Source organism: Sarcophilus harrisii, chromosome 2 (genome assembly GCF_902635505.1).
Source record: "Sarcophilus harrisii chromosome 2, mSarHar1.11, whole genome shotgun sequence".
NCBI classification, from domain to species: Eukaryota; Metazoa; Chordata; class Mammalia; order Dasyuromorphia; family Dasyuridae; genus Sarcophilus; species Sarcophilus harrisii.
In genome coordinates this window covers 320,695,403-320,721,977 of record NC_045427.1, presented here as the reverse complement: position 1 = coordinate 320,721,977, position 26,575 = coordinate 320,695,403, and the positions used below count along the sequence as shown (strand labels likewise).

At 34.4% G+C, this 26,575-nt stretch overlaps 1 protein-coding gene across 1 annotated transcript in view; it reads right to left on the bottom strand.

Moving 5' to 3' along the window:
• The window catches only part of RHOJ (ras homolog family member J), a 121,705-nt gene extending 120,116 nt beyond the window's left edge, over positions 1 to 1,589 (bottom strand). Inside the window, exon 1 of the mRNA XM_003756339.4 lies at positions 919 to 1,589. Within this exon, the coding sequence (XP_003756387.1) occupies positions 919 to 1,093 (175 nt within the window). The 5' untranslated portion in view covers positions 1,094 to 1,589. The remainder of the gene's footprint in view (positions 1 to 918) is intronic.
• Positions 1,590 to 26,575: the final 24,986 nt, after the last annotated feature.

Here is a 26,575-nt window from a genome sequence, read left to right as displayed (position 1 = left end):
TTTAGTCCAATTGCTCAAAAGGAGAAATTAAGTTCCACAGGTAAGTCACTTGCCCAAGAATTTTGGTAATAAAGAGCAGGAGCAAAATTTGAACCCAATTTGTTTAACTTGAAAAGCAGTGCTCTTTGTACTATGAGTTGATTATTAATAAAAAATAATATTATTTCTTTTGTTTCAAGATATATGGTAGCTAGATGATAGCTCTAACAACCGTTTTTATTTTAATATACACCAATTCATATGGCAAAATAAAAGTTTTGGGTTGCTGATGGCTGTGATGGAAATTTGAGTCCATTCCATGATAATGTTCATAAAATTTTTCTTAACATTGACAAATATTTAAATGAATAATAATATTTATATTGTGATTTAAAGTTTTTACACATATATAATGTCACTTGAAAAAAATGTTGCAGGGTGAACATACACGAAACAGATGGATAAAAGCCTTTTTTTTTTTTTCTGTTTGTGTGTGTATGTATGAAATGCTGTCAAAATGATGTTGGGTTTTTAAAAATATATTACCCTTCAAATTTATGTCTATGGTCTAAGAACCCAAATGAAAATTTAGGGTATTCCCCTTCACTATAAAGTTGTTTTGATTAAAAAAAAAAAGGTTGTGACATAAATTGATTTACTTGTTCTCCTTGGTTTATCAGGCTAAAGGATCTTACTTCCTGTCGTGAATCTCATAACAATCTAAGAAGTAAGACTGATCTCTTTGAACTTTACTTTGGTAATTTGTCTGTCTCTCCTTCCTCCTCTTCATTAATCCTTGCATCGTCAGTTAAACAATTACAGAATCGTGGCTGAAATATAATTGTTTGAATAAAGCATTTACCTCCTCCCCCCTTTTCAATTATTTGAGCAGAGATAGTCATTGTGTATTTTCTGCATGTCATAAAAAGTTGTACTTACCTGCATAGTGGTCAAACACAGTAGGAACGTACTCCTCTGGGAAGGCGTCATTGGCGTAACTCATCAGTAAGCAGGTTTTCCCCACTGCACCATCTCCCACCACTACACACTTTAGTGGTTTCTTTACGTCCTCGCTGGGGCAGCCACTGTGCTCTCGGTCCTCTTTGCAGTTCATTCTTACTGGGACTATTCCTTTTTCTCCAAGTTCTTGTAGGAGCGCATGAAGAAAAGCCGAATGAGCGCCCAAGTTCCGTGTTTACCCTCACTTAGCTGGGTACTCTTGGCTGAGATTTGACATTTTCCAGGTTGCTGCTCTTTGCCCTCTCACTTTACCATGCTGGTTAAGAAAGAGAATGTCCACTTTGAAAGAAAAATAAAATAACTTGTTTTTCCCCTGTCCGTTTGAATTAAGACTCTCTCATTTTCCTAGAGATCTGGGAGTTTACTGTGATCTTGAAAGATAGTAGCCTGAAGCTTTCCCTCTTTCCTCCCTTTCTCCAACTTGGCTGGAGACACCAGGGATTTCTTCTAAATCCTTCCCATTTTCCATTTCACATCTAACATGGAGGAAAGCCGGGATTTTTTTAAAGTGGAGTTTTTCCTTTCTTTCTCCAGCTTGCTAAGTGTCAGGAAATCATGGGTTTCCTGCTGCATTCCATATTAGGATGAGTGGGCTGGTGAAGTGCTCCAAACAATGAGCAGTCTGTGTGTGTTTGTACTTCAGAGAAACTGTGCCAGGACAGAGAATCAACACTAGAGGTCCCACTGCAGCCAGAAGTTGAGCCATTTCCTTTTTCTTCCATGGCTGGAAGGGGGTTGCTCATTCTCCTGGCTGAAAAGTAACTGATGAGAACAAGCAGAGTGGGGAGTGTGGTCTATGTAGAAAACAAGGGAATCAGCTTAATTAAGCGTGAGAGAACCACAGCATCAAGTATGAGATAACAGATGACATCATCCCAGTATTGACTTATCCTGAAAAGTTTGGCAGATTAAAAAGTGGCAGTTCTTTAGGCACAACTCAGAAACCTTAAACTTTCCCTCTCCCTTGCCATAAAGAGGAAAACTCTTCAGGGTTATAATTGTTTTGAAGGAAAACTTCATCTTCTCCTCAAGCATCATAGCTCGTGTGTGTGTGTGTGTGTGTGTGTGTACCAGTTTTATAAATTGTCACACTTGGACTTGAATTAAAACTTCTTTCAGATAAAAAAAGTTTTATAATCAACACACATAAGAAATAGATCATTCAGCTGAACTCATCTAAAAAGTAGCTGGCATATATTCCTCCTTATTAGTGAATAATGAACATGTGTGTCACACACATTTAACCCATTTGAAGAATAGGTTTTGGATTATTTCAAATTTTAAATGTTGAGATTTTACTTTGGCATGCTGATTCTGGATTCAGTTAGATAAGAAAAGCATTTATTTAGTGCCAGGTGTGTGTGCTTAAGTGCTATGAAATAAAGAGACGAAAAAGAAACATTTCCTGCATTTCAAGAGATTATATTCATTTGGGAAAACAGCACTCATATTTATAATCAAATACAAAACATGTGAAAAATAAATGCAAAGTTATTTTGAGGGCAGTTGAGTATAATGCTAAGAACAAGAGGAGGGATTAAAAAAGGCTTCATAGGAATATGCATGTTCCTGGCATATAGTTGGCTCTTAAATGTTAATTGATTAATTGATTGAAAGGAACAAGGAGATGGTGAGGAAGAGCATTTTGATCTTGGGAAACAACCAATGTAATGAACAGATAACAGATGGAACGTCTCATTTAGGGAATCACAAACTGGCCAATTTGGTTGGAACATAGAGTTCATGAGGAGAAGTATGTGAAATCATTTTGGAAAGATAGATTGAAAATAAATTGTGAAGGACTTTAAATGCTAAACACATTTGTATTTGAGTCTAGAAGACATAGGAAGTCATTGGAACTTCTTGTGCAGGGAAGTGATCCATGCTTTAAGATTATCATTTGGCAACCATATGGTGGATGGATTAGAGAATGAAGAGACTTAAGGCAAGGAAACTAGTTGGAGAATGTTATGAGAGGTAATGAGGGTCTGAATTAGAGTGGTAGTCATCAAATGGAGAAAAGGGAATAGATGTGGGAAATACTATGGAGGTAGTGTCAACTTAATTGGGGGAGGAAGATAGGCAGGAATCTTGAGTGAAGAGTCTTGAGTGAAAATGACTTCAAGGCTGTTAACCTCAGTGCCTGGAAGGAAAGTTGGATTCTTAACAGAAATAGGGAATTTAGGAGTTGGATGAATTTTGGGCAAAAAATGATGAGTTATGTTCCCGACATATCGAGTTTGAGATATCAGTGGGACATATACGTGAATATTGGAGGATTCACATATGAGCCTGAAGCTCAGGAGAAAGACTAGGCAGGATATGTAAACTGTGGAGATACATAGAGAAGATAATTGAACCTATGGAATCAATGTGTGTGTGTGTGTGAGTGTGTGTGTGTGTGTGTGTGTGTGTATGTGTGTGTGAGAGAGAGAGAGGGAGAGAGAGAGAGAGAGAGAGAGAGAGAGAGAGAGAGAGAGAGAGAGAAGGAGGTGGGAGGGAAAGGGAAAGAGCACTCTCTGGGGTAAACCTGTTCATAGGGGACAGGATATAAATGAGGATCCAGCAAAGAAAACTGAGCTTTGTGGTTAGAGAACCAGAACTGAGCAGTGTTATGAAGGAGTATCCTGGGAAAAGAGAGCAATCTTGATGTACTGTTGTAGAGAAGTCAAAAAGGATGAGGACTAACAAAAGACAATGTAGTTAACAATTAGAAGGTCTTTAGTAACCTTAGAGAAATCTGTTTAAATTAAATAGTGAGGCAAGAAATCAAATTATAAGGATTTTAATCCTCTTCTTTTTAGGTCAACCCCAGACTTTCTTAGTCTTATCCAAATCAATAGCCAATGTGGAGATCTGCTGGAGTATCTTAAATGATGCCTCCTTTCTCTCAATAGCTAATATACTTGATCTCATATGAGAAAATAAATAGAACTCAAGAATGACCTCATCAAAAGATTTTGATATCTTTTTATTCTTTAACACTTTTCTTTGAAATTTAATTTTTAATTGAGTTATTCTTTTAGCTTTATATATGTATGTGTATATATGTGTGTTTTGTCTGTTATTTAGTACCTATAAATATTCATTTTTTTCTATCTTAACATTATGCTACAGCAGAAACTATTAAAAATGGCTAAGAATTATCCATTATTAATATTTTGGTCTGAAAAGGTCAATATGCTGATTTATGAGGTTGTCTTTAAAGTTACTTATATATTAATTATAGTTAAAGTTAGTTATATTGACACTCTTGCACACATTCATATACTTGCCTCCATTAGGATCCCAAAGCCTGGCAGTGGCAGGTCTCATGGGCCTAATCCAAGGAGAATTTCATTGCCTGGGTTCATGCTGTCCCAGAGTCACTCAGAGTGGGATGCCCGCCCACCCAGCAACAGACCTGCAAGGGATCATGGGCAGTAAATGTTGCATGGGCAGCTTTCTAGGTAGACAGAAACTCAATTGTCCTCAATAAATATTTAAGTACAACACTTCACACATAATAGAATTTAAACGGTACCTTAAAGTTTGTAAAACATTTTACAAACCTTGTCACATTTGATCCTTGCAACAACCTTGGGAGGTAGGTGCTATTATTTGGGTATGACTGACACAACTGAACAATAATAATAGCAACACCCTAAAGAGTTGCTTCAGCAGAGCTAGAAATAGTACCCAGAGCCACATATTAATACATCATGAATTAGATGACTGCTTTTTTTTTCTACTTGCTCTTGGGGCAATAAGAATAATTGCTATGATTTATGTACTGTACACATGACTGTTCTTTCAAATAGTTGGTTTTTCACTTAATACACAATGAAGGGCTGTCCTACTTGTTTCATTGTATGCATATTTACCCAGGCTCTGAAGGAAGTCTTAGTTGCAGTTTTCTGGAGTTCCAGAGGAATCAGTTTCCTTAATGATTGCTCTCTCTCTAAGTGCTGGCTTCATTTGAACCTCCTCATATACCAATCATATATTTTTGCCTAGAATACTGATTCCTGTAGTTGCTTTCAGTTTTGATAGAATATCACTAGAAGTGGTCTTTTGTCTTCTGTACTTGAATTCAAAAGTCTGACACAGAAATAAGACAACTGGGGCAGATGTTCACATTCTTCTTCAATTTCTCTCTTCAAGGGGCTGCTTTGGGTTCAGACCTAAAGATATGGTCCTATTTCCGGATATCAAAAGGGTGGGTATCATAGAGGGAGAGATTTGGGACAGAACAATTCTGGTGATAATGTGCAACTTCAAAGCCTCCCATGTAAACTTATTGACTCTTTGAGTACTTCAGAGACCCATTGGTATACCCCAAAGTAGACTTGAAGTTCTTGTTTAGTTGTGAATACTTTTTAAACATATAATGGGAGGCCAAAGTTGGAACTGTTACTTTTCTTTTTTTTTTTTAAAGCTTTTTATTTTCAAAACATATGCATAATTTTCAACATTGCAAAACCTTGTGGTCCAAATATTTTCTCCCTCTCTTTCTCCCATCTTCTCCCCGAGATGGTAAGTCATCTAATATATGTTAAATATGTGCAATTCTTCTATACATATTTCCACAGAGCTGCACAAGAAAAATCAGGTGAAAAAGGAAAAAAAATAAGAAAGAAAACAAATTGCAACCAAACAACATAAATTATTTTTCTGAGAACAAATTTCATTCAAATATATTTTTGTCATATCAGATTATAACCCACTTTTTTTAAAAAAATAAATTATTCCTTGTTATATTCCTCATATATTTTTGTTTAATTCTGAGAATCTACAATTCCCTGCCCCTTTTTACTTTAAAATTTCCTTTCCTTTTTGTTTTATTTTTGTTTTGTATTTGGTTTTCTAGGTAAGAAAGTCTTAATCATTACTTAGTTATTAGTTACCTAATAATAATTCCACCAGAAGCAAACCCACTTTCTGTTAAAATTGTGGAAAAGATAGTTATATAGAGATTGCTTGAACTTGTGAAGAGAATACAGTTTTATTATTGTATAAATTTGTGTCTATATGATATGGTCAGATAAACAATGAGGTCAGAGGAGCAATTTCTAGTTTGAAATACAAGGCACATGTGATAAATTCATAAGGGCTTTCTTCTTATCAAAAGATACCTTCTTTAAGAGAAGAGGTTACCACCAAAATGAGGAGGCAAAATAGGCACTAGGATTTGCAATAGATTTGGGACACCAATAGATAGCATAATTTCAAAGAATATTATAAAAAATAGCATAATAGAGATTTGGTTACAATTCAGTCAATCTGAAGAAATCAAATCAGGAGTCTATCACAGATTACAAAGGGATATTGACTTATTTATGTGTATAGGCTTAAGCAATTACAATTACAATGAATATTTCCTTTATCTGTGTGCATATTATTTTTATACATGTTCTACTATTATGTAAACTTACTTATGTTATTCATTTCTTTTAATGTACATTCTCTTGCATGGATATTTATGTATTTCAATGGTATGTTCATGTAGTAAATCCTGCATGTAATTTAGACCTGTGCTCACAGAGAGATATTGAGAATTTGAGATTAATATGTGCAAGCATATAGCTGATATTTTGGGTAGCAAATGTTTAACTAGAGGGAGAATATAAAAGAGTTGGTCTTTCACAGATCCAACCACAGAAAAGAAACTTGAAGTTTTATGTTAAAGATGCAGCCATGAATGCCAGGTATAACTTATGGATTATAAGCCAGTCCATTGAAAAATTTAGAAGGACATCATCATCTAAACAATGGCTGGACATATCTTTGGGTGACTTTTTTCAAAGACAATAGAATGGTCTGATAGTGAGTCAGTCATAGTGAGTCGAGGGTGAAATGCCATTCCAAATGAAACAGAGTTGAAGAAGAGGAAGTTGAAAGAAGCTACATGAAATTGGGAAAGTAGAAACATAGGAGGAAAGAGGAAGCATAGCTACCACAAACAATGGGAGCAGGACTCTAAGAATGCAGTTCTATGGATCAGTCAGGGCTGAGGATAGATATTATATTGCTAAAGGAGTCTTCTCTCCTTGACTATAGAACCCTAACATGATAATTCTGTGTCTTTTATTTCTTTTTGGATATTTCAAGGAAGCTTGAAACATTTACCTTTGGGCTCTGTGATAATCTGTTTATATTTCCTTGTTTTAAACATTTACTTTTTCTTTATAAACATTGTTAACAACCAAACGTTCTCTAGCTTGAGTATATCCATTGGACGTGCAGCTGGGAGAAGGTAGTTGACAGGGAAGCAGCCCTAGAGAAGAAAGATAGATAGATCTATCAAACACTGAGGTATTTTGACAGAATACTGTCTCTAAGTGGGTACTCAGAGCAACAAAAACAACAAAAAGATAGAATAATGGATCCTTTTGTTATAACTTCCAAGAACAGAAAAGAAGCATTTGTACTTGGAAATACATGTGGATACAGAATCAGTAGTAGGTGTATATGGGAATCAAACAGGAAGGGCCAAACAATTTTGTTTATCACTCCAACACTACTATAATAGTTTATATTTCCCTAGCATTTTACATTCCACTCTTTGTATCCATTGTTGGATTTGAGCCTCAGAATAACCCTAAAATATTGAGTATCATTACTGCCATTTTACTTTTGAGGAAACTAAAGCCAAAATAGCTTAAATGACTTGTCCAAAATTACAGTTTTGACAAAGCACAGAATCAGAATTTGAATACATGTTCTTTTTTTTTTTTTTTTTTTTTTTTTCAAAATCCGGTATCATTTAGGTAATTGTAGAACATCAAGGAACCTCTACTGCTTTCTTAGGGCCTTAAGATCTTTGGTGTTTCCACTGCACCACTCTATCTCCCTTTTCAGGGCTTCACAGTTGGTTTCTTGTGCTAACAAGATTAAGGTTTTGAGCTTGCTTTTTGTATATCCTGATTCTAATTAATGGTCAAAGATCGCACCACAAGATCTTATAAATGGATCCTACTAAGTTAACTATTTGGAAGGGTATGTATCCTGTTCTGTTCCTCAAGGAAACTGTGTCTGGGGAATCATATGGTTCAGCTTTGAACCCTTGGCGCCTTCTTTCTAACACAGCTTAGAACAGCTGGTTAGATAGTTGTGGATGCTTTGGCAGTCCAGAACCTGGTTTCAGGTTCTGTCTAAGGTAGTGCTAACTTAATTTCCAATGTTCACCTGGGAGGGAAAACAACACTTCCTGGTTCATTGATGCAAAGGAATATGTCAAGCAGAGGTATCTTTCACCTTTACACAAACAGTAGAGAATTTATGCCCCTTAAAATAAGGAGCAGGATAGGAACAAAGTTACAACAATTAAAACGTGTTGGCTCAAGTTAAGAAGGAGGAAGTTTGGGAGCACTTTGCTGATATGGATCCAGAATTTAGAGGAGGACTTGAATGCTGGATATATAGAGGGTCAAGTTATAGGGTTTTTCTTGACTGGGGGAACCAAATGGAGGTTCCTTTGCTTCCTTGAATTCTGTCTATGCATGCAGGATAGTTGCATCCTAGTTTTAGTTACCAAGTAAGAGTAGAGAGAGAACTGAAAATAATTCAGTCTTCAGCAGGATACAGAGAGGTAGGTTACAATTCTGAATGTTTACAGTATCCCTTAATATTAACTCTTAAAGAGCAGAGTCATAGAAAAATTACAACCCTGGTAAATAAGATCATTGGAAGTGCATCATTTACTACTAGGAAAACTCACTGAAAAGATACATTTTACGAGGGTAGATGGGGGGTGGAATCATCATATCTAGAAGGCTGTATTTATAAATTGGTCTATTTGCAGAAAAACAAACCAGGGTTATAGCAACAAAGACCCAGGCTCTATTGCAGAGAAATATTGCGGCAGGTACTTAACGTGGTTATCTTAGGTATAAATTTGAATTCTCCAGGGAGCAAAGGAATTTAGAAACAACTCCCTGTCAATGAAATGCTATAAAAGCTGAGGGCAACTTAATTTGCCTCCTATCTACTAATTAGTTCAGTTCTACTATTTGAGCAGCAGCCTATTTGCTAATTAAATTACAGCTTTCAAGCTTAGTATTAGAAGTAAGCGAAAAAGAAAAAAAAATTGGGGTATAAATCAAATCAAATTTTTCTAGATCTCAGTTATGGTGTTATGCATATGAAAGAAAGTACTGTCAAATTTAAATTCAAATGCATTAGGATTTAGAATAAGAAGGGATTTCAGAATTAATCTGGGGAGAGGGGATGAGTAGTCTAGAACAACTCTTATTTGTCAGATAGGGAAATTGAGATCTAAAGACTTAGCCAAGATCATAGAGTAAGTGGCAGAACTGAGATTCTAATCTAGGTACATAGGAGTTCCAATCCAGGTCACATTCCTTTATTAAATAACTTTGGAAACAAAAGCTAAGCCTTTATACCTTCTCCACATTTTAATATATGCTAAATATGACACTATGAAGGCAAAAAATTCTTTATGAAAGGATTTTTGAAAAATGAAAGCTGTTAGTTCTTCATGGCTTCCTGGTCTGATGACCTAAGAAACAATCTTCATTTTATTGGCAAGAACTACTTCTCCTGGGAATATTTTTTTTCCTTTTTGTGGGCTTGTAACATTTCCTGATGTTTCCTTCATATCATTTCTCCTTACTCAGATATTAGTATGTCAATGTGGTAAAAGTAGAAAATGTGTGGCATAAAATTTATCTCATTTAGTGCAGAAAAATCCAATTAAAACAAATTGTTATGTGGACACATTTTTTTTTTTGTTATGAAAGTCTCTCTTCTTGAATATTGCATAATAAAGCAACAAAGTCATTTCCTAATAACTCGAAAAAGGGAAAGAAATTTGGCAATATTATTATAATGAATTTGTCCTTTCAAGGAAACCATTTAACCAAATCTTCACTTTCTTTTTGCATTCTGAAAGGAAAACAAGACTTCTAATATGTCCACCTATGTAAAACATTAATGAAAAATTCATAATCCATGTTAACCGAAGCACTTCTCTTTACATGTAATCTTGAATGGGAAGCATTCATTGGCAATATATGCCTATTCTCTGGTTCTCTAGAGAATTATTTCAATTGCACTCTCATTTTTATTTGTATCCACATTTAAAACTCTTGCCTCATGTTTAACTAACTCATGTTGAACACTTCTATTTATTAATGGATGTATGAGACAATGGGACAGTCCTTTCATTAGTGAAAATATTAACCATCTATGTTTTCCTCTTCTGTAATCCTTATTTATGTCTTTTTATAAATACTCCATATTACTTTCGCAGAATTTACTAGATTCTTATCTCTGATTCTTTTAATATTTTGTAGGCATCAGACTATCCATTTATTATGCCTCAAATACATGAATGGAATACCTCCTTGCATCCATCCATCCATCCATCAATCTATCTATTTATCCATTATTTATCTGCTAATCAGCTCCATAGGTCAATGAATAAACATGTTGAATGAATAAACACCAATATATTGATGATAATTTTTTTCTATAGTTAGGCTAATTCTTGCATTATATGCTATTTCTCACTGAATTTACTAAAATATTTTCCAAATTGTTTGAATATAACAATTTTTATAGAACAGGCATAGTCATTGAAAATTCAGGGTCATTTCTATGCCTCAAAAAAGCATCAGAATAAGAGTTTCATGAAGGATGTAGATGACCCAAAAAAGAAGGTGAACCAACTTCTGAGGAATCATCAGAGTGAAGAATAGCAAATAGAAAATCTGAGGTTGCAATGCTAAGTCAATAAAAGGTATGGCCCTTTTGGTATTTGGTACTTTTTTGTTAGAAAAAACAGTAAAAGGACATTTATGAGTAAAACATTGGTAGAACTGGCTTGAGAATAAATAACCTATATATAAAAGGAAAGATACAGACTGTTCTGAAAAGAGTTTAGAGAGAAAGGTTTCTCTGAGAGACAAAAGACCTTATTGAAGGAAAGGATGATTATATGACATACATATAATTGTTTTCCAAGTCTGATATAACTAATAAAGTAAAAACCATAGAGCTAATTGTGAACTGTGGAAAATATGTATTATGTGTTTATGCCATAACTTATAGAATTGCAGCTTTGGATTTTTTCATCCCAGAAACTTGAGAAAATCTGAGCACAGAAAACATCAGAAGAATTCAGGTACTGAAGACATAAAACATGTTATGAGAGAAATTTGCTTTTATTTTATTTTATTTATTTATTTATATATTTATTTATTTTGCTGAGGATTGGGGTTAAGTGACTTGTACAGGGTCATACAGATAGGAAATATTAATTGCTTGAGGTCAAATTTGAATTCAGGTCCTCCTACCTTCAGGGTTGATACTGTATCCACTACACCACCTAGCTTTCCTGAGAGAAACTGTTTACAGAAAATTGACAACAGAAACTGAGAGGAGCCTAAGCACTATAGTTTTTTTAGAAGGGAATTTTTTTTGCTATTTAAAAGACATATTGCTTTTTAATCCCACTTGTAGCTTGAGAAAAGGAAAACTTGCTATTTATTGCCCCTACAACTTAAGAGAGGGGAAAGGAAAAGGAGAAAAAGGCTTTTCAAATATTTGGTAGAAACTGTGCTTATATATTTTTGTTAAAATAGCATAATTTTTTCTTAGGATATTGCCAAGGATAGCTTTGTGCGAAAAGAGGATGACTGTTTTAACAGCCTGAAAGTGGTAGTTAAGTGTTTTTTTTTTCCCTAGGGGAAATGGAAGGAACAGAGGGGAGCAGATAGATTAATAATTTTTCCCTGTTGCACATATTATTTTCTAAAGAGACAAATGATCTCCAGGTCCACAGTCAAAAATTGTGAATTGTCCCAAACACAAAGGTTCCTATGTTTATATGTGCTTTGCTGGTAGGTTTTGTGTGTCCACTCTTCCCCTCAGACGCTGTTTATGCTGATGGGAGTTTGTGAGTTAGATTTTTAGTGTATTGTTAAATTTTGATTTTCCTGTTTTTGGTTTCTATTCAGCAAATATTATGATTATTCTTGATTTTACCTTCACAATTAACAAATGACTTATGTTTAAGGATTAATGTTGTCATTATAATTGATTTTGCATAAATAGAAACATTAATAGGAAATCAGGAGCTATAATGATAATTAATAAGAATGTATTTTCTCCCATCAGGATTACCACTAGGATTCTGAAAGTGAGTGGAAGCATCATGGTCACAATCATGGCCATGGTTATTCTTGCCCTCACCTTTTAACCCCCACTCTGAGTTTTATATTTAAAAGTCAATAGACAGAAGGGGGATAGAAATAGGTAGATTACAATTATAAATAAGAAATTCTAAAAAGTTACTCCAGCAAAAATATCATCAGTAAATATATGAGTAAAAAAGAAGATGGACTGATCAGTGGTGAGAATGAGAGATAAGAATAGTCTCTGAGCTTCAATGTTAATACATATACAAGCAAGAAATAAAGAAGTGACAAAGACTCCTAGTACATAGGATATATATATATATATATATATATATATATACATAATATATATATATATATATATATACATAATAATATATTGTAATGGGCTGAGGCTTGAGTTGATGCACTGAGGTCCCAAGCTTGTGAGGCTAAATAGTAATAGTAATAGAGTAATACTCTATTAATATACATGCTTGGATAAAGAATGGCCCCCCGCCCACTCTCTGTGCAAGTTCTGATGTGTTGTATAGGAAATGACGATTTTGGTGGGTGGAGGCAGAGAGACAGGAAGAGAGGCTGGGAGAGATTGGCCTGGGTTCTATGCTTGTAGCTGCTGGTCATGTGGCTGCTGGTCTAGCTTGCTTCTTGACTCAGCTGTACACATTGCTATTGTCCATTCTCTTCCACCTCCGATCTTTCTTCACTGAGAATAAAGATTGATGATTTTCTCCTAATTTGAATTCCTGACTCTGGCTGATTTTAAAATACGCAGTCTTCACAATATATATAATAATAATAAATATATATATATACATACATATTTTTGTGTATATATATACACGTATGTATGTATATATATATATTAGTAAACTTATGTGATAATATGGACAAGAGTTGCCCAGCCTTGTCAGGCAAAAATAACTGATGATCGTCATTGTAAGCAATATCTACAATATCACATTAAGTGTGTGCTTTGCATTAAAAAAAATCACCACCTAGTAGGCAATGTTCTGGTGTTAAATCTCTTTATATTTATCTAGATTATTCCTCAGAAAGTAGACAGAGAACCTACTAGAACTTACTCTCTATAGATGTAGCCTTTTGAGTTCTCAAGATCACCTCTACCACACTGTATGAAACCCTAGAATGTTGTACCCATTTGTGTATGAGGGACTGCAGATGATTCCAGTGCTTAGAAATTATGTGAGGTGCTACTGTCTTAATTATCTTGCTCTTTGATTTCTGGCTCTTACACGTACTACTAATAAAAATGTTTTCATGGGATTGTAGTTCAGTTGTGATTTGCACAATTGATTAGAAAATGATACCAAAAATCATCATCATCATAATCATCATCATCATAGTCATCATCATCATCTTCTTCTTCTTCTTCTTCTTCTTCTTTTTTTCTTCTCTTCCTCCTCTTCCAATTTTTTAAATGCACGCCGTTTCCTAAGCTTACTTGTTTTATTCGTTAATTAAAATATATTCATTTTATTTAACTTAACTATTCAACTGTCTATTCTAATTTAAAGTGAATACATTCCTTCAGCCTTTCCCATAGTATATGTTGACTTTCTTCCCAATCCTGCTCCCCAAAAATATCTCTCCTTGTCTTACTCCTTAAGACTGTGCCATTTCAGGTCATGTTGATGAACTGTTCCACTCCATCTAATTTTCTTAAATTTTATCTGGCTTCTCTACAGGGATTGATAAGGGATGACTATTTCCCATGAGTTCCCTATTCCATCTGATTCCAATTCAAATCAAACTGGTTCAAAGACCTGGAAAGCTAATTGATAAATTTTTTGTTGAGAGAATCTATACCTTAGAAAATGACAAATAGTTCAAAACATGGCTTTTGTCGATTGTCTAAACTCAAGAAAGTGAAGGAAAAATGTTAATAATACAGATTAAACTTAAAAAATGTGTCCTGAATTTCTGGAGAACAAGTTATCAAATATTTACCTGCACATTTTTTTATGTAATCCAACCAATATCTGTATAGCATGACTCTCTTAACATAACCTAACATTGTGTTAGCTTTTGATTTTGGCTGCCAGATCACATTTTTGATTCTTGTACTTATGGTGCTATAAATACCCAGATCTTTTATAGATTACCTTCTCTCTAGTTTTCATATCTTTTAGCCTGTGAAATCAAATTTTTGAACTCAAATGAACACAACACATAAAATTTTCATGATATTTTAATATAAACAAGTGATAAAGAGCCAAATCAATGTGATAGCTAGTATGGTATCCTAAAGATTTATCATCTTCTGTAATTGCTTTCTTCTTCCATTAAATGGCTTTATCACACTGAAGCAGTCTAATGTGTTATTCTATTGTTCAAAAAAGTCAGGAGCTATTTATACCCTGTGGGATAGAATAATCTTAAATTTTAGGCTGCACTCAAAATTTCTCTCCAAACTACATTAACAACTTGATTTCACACTCTTTTTTTTTTTTTTTTTTTTTTTATGAACTCTATATCCTGGTGAAATTGATGAATTAGCCAATGCCTAATTTTGCTATATGTTCTATTTCTCTGAACATTGAACATTTTCACAGTCTATTGAAGCCCTTCTTTTTTATAATGGAGTCACTAAATTCATTTAAGGTATTTCCTATAATATATTCCAATATGAAAATGGTCTTTATTAATATTTTCCTAGAGTGTTTTGAATAATTACTTGGCCACAATGCATTCTACTTTGTATCATGTTAGTGTATTTACATTTCATTTCCAAGGGGTGCCCAATTACTTCCAGTATCCAAAATAAACTCCTCTGCTAAACGTCTGAAGTCTTTCATAATCTGGCCTCAACTTTTCTTTCTTGCACGTTTCACAAGTTTCCCTTTACACATACACTAGAGTCTCACTAAACTGCTTTTGTTGTTCCTAATACAGAACACACTAATACTTGTAATGCATGGTTTCCTGACTGCAGGTTTTAGACTCTGGCCCCATCTGTGCTCTCCTCACTGTATTATGAATAATAATAATTTTAAAGGAAAATGTCAATAATTATACTAGTTCATTGTTATAGCATGATAAAAGAACATGATAAGCTTTTGTAACTAAGAGGAATACTATATTGTGAATTTAAAGGAAAATGTCAATAACTATACTAGTTTATTGTTATGACAAGATAAAACAACATTAGTTTTGTAACTAAGAAGAACCCATTTCTCAGGCCTCCCCCCGAAACACCTCTGTTAAAACAAACAAAACTCAAACTGAAACAACAAACAATAAAAAACTCTTCTAAAATATTCCCAGAAAGCTGCTTCTAGAAGATTAATCATTACGCTTAATGAATGACATAATTGATTTTGATTAAACTATTTGATTAAACTATCAGCTTTAATTCTTTGTAGTTTTATTTAATTAGCATAGTAGAGCTATTTAATTTTTTTCATCTAGAACCCATTCATTATTGTTATTAGGTCAGGCAATGGGCAGTCAAATCAATACCAACATTTTCTTGACTTTGTTTTAAGTCTTGATTGTCTTAGGTATTAAGGAATATCCTTATGATTAGGTAAAACCTCATTCTCACAAAGACCAGAAAGGCAGACAGGAAGAACTGTTATTGAGATACCCTTTGCCTTTCCTTTGTTCCTGATCAAATCTGAACAGCTCAGACCTGACTGAGATGGATGGATGGGAAGAGGAACAAGCCTGCACTTGATGAGCTAGGAGTCAAAAACTACAATCCTTCTGGTGAGATAAAGGATATTAGTTTTTCTTCCCTTTGTCCCTGATATTACATCTTGTATTTATCTCAACACAAGATCTCAACAGCTGAACTGAGGATAAACCTTCAAGGCCCTTGGGCAGTATCATCTGACTTTCTAATGTCCCCTTAGGACTTCTGGTCTTTGCTCTTTCCTTCTCCAGCTAAACTCTCTTATAAATATTGTCTCCTCAAATTTATGTGAACTAATCAAGAGCAGGATATGTCTTGCTTTTTCTATTTGCACCCCCCAGTATTAAACACTGCAATTGCTATGTGTCAAGCACAGGGGTATAGGGTGTGTTTAGAGAAAATAAGTACTTCTCATGTGAGGACTGCCAAGCCCTTTTCAGATTTGCTTTCCACCTTTGGTGCCCACCTGATCCACCAAATTTTTACCTGTGTGTGGCTCCAAAAAACTGTAGCATGCACAGTGGCCACACCTTGCTAAACCATTTTTTCAGATTGGCTAAAGCAGAATGAAAGTAATGGAAGCGTCTTAAACCTGTGGGTGAGTTAGTAGGGTATCTACTGCAAGCATATGAAGACTTCTCTTGGTGGAATGAGTGGATGAGAATAATGTGTTCCAAAGGCCATGAAGGCAGCTGAAATGGGTACTGTGGAGTACTTAGAGCTTGGTTAGACTAAGACACCAAGGTCATCCATTGCATCTTGAGCCATTACCAGTCATCTTGACTCTGTCTTGTCTTTGGATAGTAATGAATCTGGAAGACAAAATGAAGACAATGGCCTTATTCAACTCTTCCTTATTAAATCTGATTTATGCCCAAATCAAAAGACATTACCCATACCATTTTAACATTTCTACTTATCTTAAAGTCTTATGGTAATAGATAAGTGATGAAGCAGCAGGTGCAAATGCACTGGAAGATATAGTCACAACCTTGCCTACAGTCAGCCTAGGCCCTAGGATTATCTTCTCACTGGAAGCAGCATGAGATTTGGCAACAGCCTGAAATCTGAGAAGTATTTTAAGATTGCACTGTTCACCTCTTTTTATGAGGAAAGGACTAGAAAATGTACCCCAAAAATTGTCCACTCATCCAACTGTGCTCTGTTTACCACAGGTGAAAATACAAAATAAGGTACAAAAACTTCTACAAAGTTGATTTCACTCACCATTAGTCCATAGAATGTAAACACACTTATAGACAAAAAATAGACCTGAAAGTTGATTAGCTCTTGTTGTGAGAGAACCCAGCAGGTATCATATTTAAATAGCAGCCCTGAGTGAAACAAGGTTGGCAAATGGTCAGTTTAGTGAAGTTGGAGTTAGATCCATGTTTTTCTAGAGTGGCTACAATGAAAGGGAATGTCATGAAGCTGGTGTAGGTTTTTCAAACAAAACTAATGTAGTCAACAAACTTGTAGGGCTACCAAAAGGAGTGAATGACAGGTTCATGACTATGCAATTGTCACGTGCAAGAAAGTGCTATCCCACCATCACCAATGTTTATGTTCCCACCATAATGAATCCTGATGAGGTCAATGAAAAATTTTATGAAGATCTTGAGACCCTTATTATCAACATGCCAACAGATAAGCTTATGATTCTAGCGAATTTAATGCAAAAGTAGGCACAGGCTACCAGACATGGCAGGGAGGCCTTGCGAGAAATGGAATTGGAAACAGCAACAGTGATGGTTATTTACTGATGACTCATGCATCTCAGATCTTATTACTAACACCATCTTCCATTTATCTAAATTCAATAAAATTTTGTGGATGTATTCTTGCAGTAAACATTGACATTTAGTAGATTATGTGATTGTAAGGAAAGACAGACAAAATGTGAGAGTGAAGAAGGTGTGTAAGAGAGTGCTGAACTGATCATACATATCCTCTCCAAGCTAAATATTTGAATTCAACAAAAGTAACACCCCTAAGGCAAAAAGATCAGAAGAATTAATGTCAACAGATTGGAGAGCTTCTCTATGTAGGAACATTTTGTTGTTAACTTGAAGAGGGCCAGTTATATGGCTCTGGGATAGCTAGATGGTACAATAGATAAAGCACTAGCCCTGGAGTCACTTAGCCCCAACTCTCTCTCTCTCTGTCTCTCTGTCTCTGTCTCTCTCTCTCTCTCTCTCTCTCTCTCTCTCTGTCTCTCACACACACACACACACACACACACACACACACACAAGAAACTTGAAGAGAAAGCTGAACCAATGCCCAATTGGTAACAGTGGAGTGCAAAGGAGTTTTCAGAAATTTGCAGTACAACACTACATTTGCTCATCGGGACAATTTGCTCACTTTCTTAGAAAGCAGCATTTAATTTCCTCAAAAGTAAAGTTCAAGACAAGTTTAGAGATGCAAGATTCTTGACTCAGGAAGGCAAATTAAATTCAATTTTCTTTTCTTTAAAAAAATTTCATTAAAGCTTTTTATTTTCAAAACATATGCATAGATAATTTTCAACTTTCACCCTTACAAAACCTTGTTTTCCAAATTTTTTCCTTCTTCCTCCCACCCGCTTCCCTAGATAACAAATAATCCAATATATGTTAAACATATGCAATTCTACTACACATATTCTCACAATTATCATGCTGCACAAGAAAAATCAGATCAAAAAGTTAGAAAATGAGAAAGAATACAAAATGCAAGTAAATAACAAAAAGAGTGAAAATACTATGTTGTGATCTACACTCCTGTGTTTCCACAGTCCTCTCTCTCTGGGTGCAGATGGCTATCTCTATGACAAGACTATTGGCACTGGTCTAAATCATCTCATTGTTGAAAAGATCTACAACCATCAGAATTGATCATATTATAATCTTGCTGTTGCTGTGTACAATGATCTCCTCGTTCTGCTCACTTCACTTAGCATCAGTTCATGTTAAGCTCTGCAAGCCTCTCTGAAATCATCTTGCTGATAGTTTCTTATAGAACAATAATATCCCATAATATTCATATACCATAAATTGAATAATTTTTCAATTGATCAGCATCCTCTCAGTTTCCAGTTTCTTGCCACTACAAAAAGGGCTGCCACTAACATTTTTGCACATGTGGATCCCTTTCCTTTCTTTATGATCTCTTTGGGATACAAGCTCAGTAGAGCCACTGCTGCATCAAAGAGTATACAGGATTTGATAGCTTTTTGGGCATAGTTCCAAATAGCTCTCTAGAATGATTTAATCAGTTCACAACTTCACTAACAATATATTAGTGTCCCAGTTTTCTCATATCCCCTCCAACATCCATCATTATCTTTTCTTGTCATCTTAGCCAATCAGAGATGTGTGTGGTACCTCAGAGTTGTCTTAATTTGCTTTTCTCTGATCAATAGTGATTTAGAGCACCTTTTTGTATGACTAGAAATGATTTTAGCTTCTTCATCTGAAAATTATTCATATCCTTTGACCATTTATCAATTGGAGAATGGCTTGAATTCTTATAAATTTGAGTCAATTTTCTATATATTTTAGAAATGATGCCATTATCAGAACTCTTGAATGTTAAAAAAAAATTCCCTGGTTTATTGCTTCCCTTCTAATCTTGGTTTTGTTGTATAAAAACTTTTTAACTTAATATATTCAAAATTATTCATTTTATATTCAATAATGTACTCTAGTTCTCTAAGGCTACACATTTCTTTCTTCACATATCTGAGAGATAAACTATCATTTGTTCTTCCTTGCTTATAATATCATTCTTTATGTCTAAATCATGAACTCCTTTTGGCCTTATCATAATATAGAGTATTAAGTATAGGTCAATACCTAGTTTCTGACATACTAATTTCCAATTTTCCCAGCAATTTTTGTCAAATAGTAAGTTTTTAATCCCAGAAGCTAGGGTCTTTGGGTTTATCAAATACTAGATTACTATGGCTATACTATTGTATCTTGTGATCTAATCTATTCCACTGATCAACAACTCTACTTCTTAGCCAGTACCAAATGGTTTTGATGACTACTGCTTTATAACAAAGTTTTAGATCTGGTATAAAAAATTGCAGGTTTTTTCATTAATTTCCTTGAAATTCTTGACCTTTGGTTCTTCCAGATGCTAAAGTTGTGAATTGTTTCTACTATTTTTTTAGTTGATTCTCTATGGTTCTCTAAGAAAACCATCATATCATCTGCAGAGAGTAATGATTTGGTTTCCTCATTACCTACTCTAATTTCTTTAATTTCACTTTTGTCCTCTTAATGCTAAAGCTAATATTTCTAGTACAATTTTGAATAGTAATGGTAATAGTGGGCAACCTTTTGTCATCCCTGATCTTACTGGTATGGTTCTAATTTATCCCCATTACAGTTGATGCTTGCTGATGGTTTTAAATAGAGGCTACTGATCCTTTTAAGGAAAACTCCCTTTATTCATACTCTCTATTATTTTTAACAGAAATAGGTGTTGGATTTTTTTCAAATGCTTTTTCTGCATCTATTGAGATAATCATATGGTTTTGTTAATTTGGTTATTGATATAGTTAATTATGCTAATACTTTTTTTAATGCTAATGCTTTTTTGAATATTGATCCAGCCCTGCATTGCTGGTATAAATCCTACTTGATCATGGTGTATTATCTTGGGGATAACTTGCTGTAATCTTTTTGCTAATATTTTATTTAAGATTTTTGCATCAATATTTGCTAGGGAAATTGGTCTATAGTTTTCTTTCTCTGTTTTGACCCTATCTGGTTTAGGTATCAGCACCATATCTGTGTCATAAAAAGAATTTGGTAGGGCTCCTACTTTCCCTATTTTCCCAAATAGTTTGCATAGTATTGGAATTAATTGTTCTTCAAATATTTGGTAGAATTCACTTGTAAACCCATCTAGACCAAGACATTTTTTTCTTAGGGAGTTGATTAATAGCTTGTTTAATTTCTTTTTCTAAAATGTGACTATTTGAGTAATCTAATTTCTCTTTTGTTAATCTGGAAATCTATAATTTTGTAAGTATTCATCCATTTCACTTAGATTATCAAATATATTGACATACAGTTGGGCAAAATGGCTCCTAATTACTGCTCTAATTTCCTCTTCATTAGTGGAACGTTTTCCCTTTTCATTTTTGATATTAACAATTTGACTTTCTTTCCTTTTTTTGATCAAATTAACCAAAGGTTTATTGATTTTGTTGGTTTTTTCATAAGTTAACTCTTAGTTTTGTTTGCTAATTCAATAGTTTTCTTGCTTTCAGTTTTATTAATTTTCCCTTTTATTTTCAGCATTTCAAATTTGGCATTTAATTGAGGTTTTAAAATTTGTTCTTTTTTTTTTTTTTTTTTTTTTTTTTTTTTTTGCTTTTTTAGTTGCATGTCTATTTCATTGATCTTCTCTTTCTCTATTTTATGCAAGTAATCTTCTAGAAATATAAAACTTCTCCTAAGAATTGCTTTGGATGCAACCCCAAATTCTGATATATTGTCTCATTATTGTCATTCTCTTGGATGAAATTATTGATTATATCTATGATTTGTTGTTTCACCCACTCATTATTTAGGATTAGGTTATTTAGTTTCCAATTACTTTTTGGCCTATTTTCTTCTGATCTCTTATGGTATATAATTTTTATTGCATCATGATCTGAAAAAAATGCATTTACTATTTCTGCCTCTCTGCATTAGATTTTGAGATTGTTATATGCCCTATTACATGGTCCATTTTTGTAAAGGTTCCATGTACTGCAGAGAAAAAAGTATATTACTTTCTGTCTCCATTCAATCTTCTCCAAAGTTTTATCATATCCAACTTTTCTAGAATTCTATTTACCTCCTTAACTTCTTTCCTATTTATTTTGTGGTTCAATTTATCTTATTCTGAGAGAGCAAGGTTGAGATCCCCCACTAGTATAGTTTTGTTGTCTAATTCTTCTTGCAGCTCTCTTAACTTCTCCTCTAGGAATTTAGATGCTATATCACTTGATGCATATATGTTTAGTATTGATATTATTTCATTATCTATGTTACCCTTCAGCAAGATGTAGTTTCCTTCATTATCTATTTTAATTAGAGCTATTTTTACTTTTGCTTGATCTGAGATCAGGATCACTACTCCTGCTTTTTTTCTTTTCTTTTTTTTTTTTACTTCAGCTTGCAGAATACTTGCATAATAGATTCTCCTCCAGCCTTTTACCATCATCTGTCTGTATGTATCACTCTGCTTTAAATGTGTTTCTTATAAACAATGAATTGTAGAATTTTGACTTTTAATCCAGTCTCCCATCTGCTTCTGTTTTATGCAAGACTTCATCCCATTCACATTCACACTCCAAATTGCTAACTCTGTATTTCACACCATTTTGCTTTCCCCAAGTTATACTTTTCTCTTTCCTTTCCCTTTTCCCCTCTTCCCCAGTATTTTGCTTCTGACCACCACTTCTTTCAAACAGTCCTCCCCTTTTATAGCTCTTTCCCCTTATACCTTATACCTTTTGTTCTCCCTTTTATTAGCCTCCCTCTTTCCTTTCCCATTTCCTCCCCTAATTCCCTGTAGGGTGAGACAAGTTTCTTTGTGAAGTATTCTGATATTCTTTCTTTGAACTACATCTGAGAAGGATAAGATTCACACAATGCTCATGCCTGCTTCTTTCCCTCAATTGTAATAGGTCTTTTTTGCCTCTTGATGAGATGGAATTTATCTCATTTTAACTCCATTTTCCTCTTCTTCCAGTAGAATCCCTTTTCCATCTCTAATTTCTTTTTTATATCATAACAATAAAATCAAATTATACCTGTACCCTCTAAGTATATTCATAACAGAAATGCACATCTCAAGAGTTAAACATATCATCTTCTCATATAGGAATGTAAACTTTTTAACTTTTAAAAGAAATTTATTTTTTCTTTCTTTTTTACCTTTTAATGCTCCTCTTGAGTTCTGGATTTGAAGATCAAATTTTCTGTTCAGCTTGGTCTTTTCATCAAAAATAAATGAAATTCCCTTGTTTTATTGAATGTCCATTTCCCCCCCTGAATAATGCTTAATTTTGTTGGATAGTTGATTCTTGATTGCAATCCAAGTTCCTTTAACTTTCAGAATATCAGATTACAGGCCATTTAGTCCTTTAAAATGGGAGCTGCAAGGTCCTGGGTAATCCTGATTGAGGCTCTTCAATATTTGAATTGTTTCTTTCTGTTTGCTTGCAATATTTTCTCTTTGATCTGATAATTCTGAAATTTAGCTATGATATTCCTTGAGTTTTCATTTTGGAGTCTCTTTCAGGGGTGATTGGTGAATTTTTTCAATGGCTATTTTATTCTCTGGTTCTAGAACATCTGAGCAGTTTTCCTTGATGATTTCCTGAAAGATGATGTCTAGGTTCTTTTTTTTATCATGGTTTTCAGTTAGTCTGATAATTCTTAAATTGTCTCTCCTGGATGTATTTTCCGTAAGTTATTTTTCCAATGAAGTATTTTATATTTTCTTCTATTTTTTCCTTTTTTCTTTTTGGTTTTGTTTGATTGATTCTACAAGTCTTATTGAGGTATACACTTCCATTTGTTCAATTCTAATTTTTAGTGGCTTATTTTTCTTCAGTTAGATTTTTTATCTCTTTTTGCATTTGGCCAATTGAACTTTTAAATGAGGTGTTTTGTTCATTGGATTTTTCCACCCACTTCACAAATTTTGTTTTTCAATGAAATGGTTTCTTTTTCAAATCTATTTTATAAAGAGTTATATGCTTTTTCCATTTCATCAAATCTATTTTATAAGAAGTCATATGCTTTTTCCATTTCATCAAATCTATTTTGTGAGGAGTTTATGATTTTTCCATTTTACTAAATCTATTTTATCTGAAAACTCTTCTGACAATTTTTGTGTTTCCTTTTTGTGTTTCCTGTCCTGCAAAGTTTTCATTTTCTTTCCCCATTTTTATTCTAATTCTCTTTTAAGATCCTTGTTGAATTCTTTCAAGAGAGCCTTTTGAGATGGGAACAAACTCATATCACCTTTTGAGTCTTCATCTGGAGACAATTTGTCTTTAGTATTCTCAGGGTTTGAAGTCTGTTCTCTATTTCCGTAAAAGCTATCTATGGTCAGGGTTCTTTTTGCTTTTTTGCTCATTTTTAAAAGTTGAGATGTGCTCTTATGGAAAAGGGGAGATTGTCCCAAGCTTCCTCTACAGGTCCTTGGGCGTGGTCAAGTCCTGCATTCTTCTGGGATTCGGGGGCTCATTATTTGCCATATGTATTTGTGTTGGATGTCTCACTGCCAATCTGCTGATCCACTGGCTTCTGAACCAGGAATTGTTGCTAGCACTTCTGTATTTTGACTAAGATCCTCCTGGTAGATTCCTCAAATGCCATACCACCTGAAATCCTGTGTTGTACCTGCTTGGCTGCCTACCCCTCTTTCCTCCCTCCTGCCTAACTGAAACAGACCTTTTTTGAAGTTCTTCCAAAATATCTTCTGCTGGAAATTTGTTACACAACAAATATTTGTAGATTCTGTCACTCCAAACCAGTTTAGAGGCTTGATTTGGTGTTCATCTGAGGGATACCCAAAAGAGCTCAGACAAAGACCTGTCTACTCAGTGCCATCTTTGCTCTGGAAAAATTCAATTTTCAAGAGAAGCTTAGAGAGATGCGGTATTCTTGACTCAGAAAGGCAAATGAAATTCATTTTTATCCTGATAGTAACACACCAAAGTATTATGATGCCATGAAGATTATTTATGAGCCAAGGACTTATGATGCATCTTGACTTCTCAGTGCTGAGGGAGCCATATTAATTAATGATAAGGGGATGATGCTAAAGAGATTGGCTGAACAATTCCATACTATTCTCAGCAGACTGAAGTCTCAATCAATACTGAAGCTATTGACTATTTACCTCAGATTGAAGTTAATCTCTATAGAGGAAGTTTCAATTTAAGAAGAGGTTGAATGCCATTAGGTTTCTTTCATGTAGCAAAATACCTGGTGCTCATTCTATTCCAGCTATGATTTAAAAGGTGAGGAGCCCACTGTTTACACAAAAGTTGACTGAAAATTTCTGGATTATATAGCTAGAGGAAGCAATGCCCCAGGAATTTAAGAATGTCTCCATCATCCATCTCTGTAAGGGTAAAGAAAATAATAGACTGTCCTATAACAATTACACAGGGGTCTTTCTGTTCATTGCTGGCTAGAGTCTTTCCAAAATTTTATAAAATAGGCTGCCCCTCCACTTGGAAGATAGTTATCTACCTGAGAGCTACTGTATCTTTGAAGGGGCCAAGAAACAGTTGATAACACTTTTTGCTGTCTGACAATTCCAAGAGAAATGCCTGGAGCAGAACAGAGGTCTGCTGTATAGAACAACATCTGTAGTTCTGACCTAGGTCTTTGAAACTGTCAATCATAAAGGCTTATGGAAAATTATGTCAAAATTTCACTGCCCAGAGAAGTTCATCAGTATTGTACATCAATTTAATGATAGCATGCTTGCTTGGATTCTGGCTAATGGACTATGCTTTTATGCTTTCCCAGTCACCAATGGAGTGAAAAAAGGCCATGTACTTTTCCCATCCTTTTTTTTTTTTTTAAGCAGATGTTTTCATCCATGTTGTCAAATGCCTTCGATGAGGACAAATATGGCATCAGAGTCAGCTATAGCTCTGATAGTAAATTCTTCAACTTGAAAAGGATACAAGCTACAATTAAAGTGGAGGGAGTATTGGTGGATGATTTCTTATTTGCAGATGATTTTGCACTCAATGAAGTTTCTGAAGCTGAAATGCAATAAAGTAAAATCGTTTTTCTGCTGCTTATGCTAATTTTGTCCTAATAATTAAAACTGAGAAAATGATTACAGCAAAAGGAGAAGTTTTGAATGCTGTGGATAAGTTCATTTGCCATATATGTGGCAGTATACTTAGCAGGAAGGTACACATTGATAACTAGACGGACACATGCATTGCCAGAGCTGGTTCGGTGTTTAAGAGGTTGTGAGGGAAAGTATGGAAGAGAAGAGGTATTAGACTGACTAACAAAGTCTATAAAACCATCATGCTGATTTCATAGTATGTCTGTGAAACCTGGATGGTATACTAGTACCATGCCAGAAAACTGAATTGCTTTCATTTGAATTTTCTTAGAAAGATTATGAATATCACCTAGTAGCATAAGATACCAGCCACTGAGGTCCTTTCACAAAATAAACTGCTAAGCATTCAAATTTTGCTGAAGAGCCCAACTCTACTGGGCTGGTCACATTGTTTAAATGTAAATGAATGCTTGCCAAAAAGACTATTTTATGGAGAACCCATACAGGGCAAGTGTTCACATGGTGGTCAAAAAAAAAAAAAAAAAAAAAAAAAGAAATATAAGGACACTTTCAAGGTCTTTCTTAAGAATTTTAGAATTGATTGCATGACATGGATGGCACAGAACCATCCAAAGTGGTGTGCTTTCATCAGAGAAGGTGCTGTGCTCCATGAGCAGAGTAGAACTGAATTAACTCAAAAGAAATGCAAGATTCAGTTAGAGAATCTTCATATCGATTATTTGTATCTTCCTGTGGTAGAGCATTCCATGCTTATATTAGTCTGAACAGCCACAGTCATTCACACTGTAATTTGACTCTAACATAGTCATGTCATTTTGCTCCTTTTTGGGAACAAAGAACAATAACCAAAAGCAGTATGTGACACAGTGCATGATACATGCTTAATACTTTTTAAAAATCACTTATTCGTTCAACTGTCTCAATAAAAAGGAATCTC